The sequence below is a fragment of the Cyprinodon variegatus genome, unplaced genomic scaffold (assembly GCF_000732505.1).
Source record: "Cyprinodon variegatus isolate N-32 unplaced genomic scaffold, C_variegatus-1.0 Scaffold8, whole genome shotgun sequence".
Taxonomy (NCBI): Eukaryota; Metazoa; Chordata; class Actinopteri; order Cyprinodontiformes; family Cyprinodontidae; genus Cyprinodon; species Cyprinodon variegatus.
In genome coordinates, this window is record NW_015150461.1 from 2,127,246 (window position 1) to 2,129,684 (window position 2,439).

Here is a 2,439-nt window from a genome sequence, read left to right on the forward strand (position 1 = left end):
TAGGAGATAGGCACCAAACTCCCTCATGACCCCGCTTGTGATAAGTGTGAAGGAAAATGGATGGATTATAATTTTAGTAAATATATTTATCAAATGTAATGTTCTTAAGCTTACATATAATTTTTTTTTATCCATAATCTGCCAAAAATAAATTAAGACATACTTTTATAGGAGTTTTATTGGTCAAATTTGAACAGTTTGTTTTGGCAATGCTATCAACATTAGTGCCATAAGGGAAGGATTTGCATCCCTAAGTTAATTGCTGATGTAGGTCGGAGGCAGAACACATTTGGACTAAATTACATTAATGTATTGAACCTTGATATAAAAGTTGGAACCACTAGAACCCTTTTACAGGTGCGCACACCCCCCAGCTATTTTGAAGTGAACTAGATATATCATGTTGTTAAAAACACTCACCCTTCCATGGTGTACTTATTGGTTCCAGGCACTACGGCTCCACCTTTCTGGTTATCAGCATCCATCATAGATGCAGATTTCATGGCGTTCGCTGCTTTCAGCTTTCTTCTGTAGCTGTAATTGTAAAACAAGTTACATTAGAATAAAATTGTACAGTTAATTGTTCAATATGGCATTTTAACAGTTGTTTTTTCTTACTTTCTGCGAGTACACAAAAGCGAGGTGAGGAGCACAACCAGCACAATGATGAGGCCTGCCAACACTCCCAGCAGAGCATATCTCACAGGATCTGCTTTGTTTTCTTCCTCAAGTTCATTGCCCTAAGATAACAGTAGGATATATATCCTTATTATCTATACAGATGTAAGCTAACATTTTGACTTGTTTTTCACTTTGGAAAAAAAACATTACTTAAAAAAAAGCAGCCTCTGAGGCTAAAGGTACTTACAATATTCAGCAGGCCCAATGCATTTAGTTGTGGAAAGTGTCCAGGAGCAGAAAGCCTCTTTTCTACTTCTACAGAGTTTAGAGCTGTTCCATTTAGGAAGATGAAATATGCTTTCATGAGACACTGCGCGATATTCCTGAGCAAAAACAAAAGAGAAACAACATAAATTATAGGATCAGTTTATAGGATCAGATCAAAAATCCAACAGGAGTTTTAAAGGTAATTAAAGTACATTTTTGAACCTCTATTCCCTACTCTAATCTTATAAATATCTTAAAAATATTACTTTGTTAATCTAGTCATCAAAATGAAAAAGAAAAAAAGTATGTTTTTTTACCTTTCAGATTTTAATCTGTGATTTTACTTTAGATATTAACTGTAAAAACTTACCTAGATACTGGAGGATCCACCACCGTAATTTCAACAATTTCAATCACAGTGCTGGTGGCTGCTGTAAGTTCCCTGGATGGTTTATGGACGAAAAGGATTAGATTAGAGTATTTATCCTTATACTGCACTTCTTCAAAGTTTCGTTTGATAAAATGGTATAGACAGAAGAAATTTACCTGGTGATCTCATCGAGATTGGCTTCAACTTCTGCCTTAGTAGTTCTAAACTGTAGAATGGTGTGGAAGCTTTCATCAATGGTGAAAATCTGCACACACACACACACAAAAAAAAAACAAATTTAAAAATAAAGCAGTTTTTAAACTCTTGTCTTTGTGTGACGTAGCTTTGACGACCATGTATTGACAGTCCCTCACCTCTAGGACAATGGTGGAAGAGAGACCACCCCTATCCGTGGCACTCACTGATACCAAATATTTTCCTTTCAGGGTAATTTGAAGCCCTTGTGTACTCCTGTAGGAAGAGAAAGTACAGATATCAACTCATAATATATCATTGGGATCAAAGTCAACAACAAGTAATTTCTTTTTTAAATTTTTTTAAGAATCAGGGGTCCAGAGAGGAGTCAATATGTTTTGCACTTACTGAATTATACCAACATAGTTGTCCTCTTGTTGTGTTGTGACTGCTTCAAAAAGCATTCCCATGTCAGAAGTTTCGTCTTTATCCATGTGCTCGAATAGAACTTTATCCACTTTAAAACTAATCTGCCTGTTTGTCCCAGAGTCCAGATCTGTAGCCTTGAAGCAGAACCAGAGGCTTAAATATACATGTACAGATAAGAGCTAACTTATAAAAAGATGCTATTTGTTTCGTTACTAAACTCACTGTGACTCCTGCAACTGATGTTCCTTTGCTTGCTTTTTCTGACACCACAACTGAAATGAAAAGAGCAGATAAAGGAAAAGAATTGTTTGGGGTTTTTTGTTTGTTTTTTCTTTACATACATTGTTTGCATAGATCCTTTTTATCCTTGAAAATTAGGAAATTTCTGAATTATTGTTTGTTTTTATTGTGATTTATTAAACCATATTTAGGAAGCTGCTATATGTCAGTGCAAACATCTTCTAAAATATGCACAATTAAATTTTATATTTTGTCTGAAAATATAAAGTAATGCTTAAAAACAGAATTTAAGTTATTTGCTATGCAAGATTATAAAT

General features: G+C 34.5%; 1 protein-coding gene across 1 annotated transcript in view; it reads right to left on the reverse strand.

Moving 5' to 3' along the window:
- Positions 1 to 2,439, reverse strand: part of cdhr2 (cadherin related family member 2) — an 18,109-nt gene that overhangs the window by 2,310 nt on the left and 13,360 nt on the right. Inside the window, exons 20-27 of the mRNA XM_015376754.1 lie at positions 2,105 to 2,154; positions 1,862 to 2,016; positions 1,633 to 1,729; positions 1,435 to 1,523; positions 1,259 to 1,330; positions 869 to 1,004; positions 619 to 740; positions 421 to 534 (exon numbers count right to left, since the gene is read on the reverse strand). Coding sequence (XP_015232240.1) covers positions 421 to 534; positions 619 to 740; positions 869 to 1,004; positions 1,259 to 1,330; positions 1,435 to 1,523; positions 1,633 to 1,729; positions 1,862 to 2,016; positions 2,105 to 2,154 — 835 coding nt within the window. The remainder of the gene's footprint in view (positions 1 to 420; positions 535 to 618; positions 741 to 868; positions 1,005 to 1,258; positions 1,331 to 1,434; positions 1,524 to 1,632; positions 1,730 to 1,861; positions 2,017 to 2,104; positions 2,155 to 2,439) is intronic.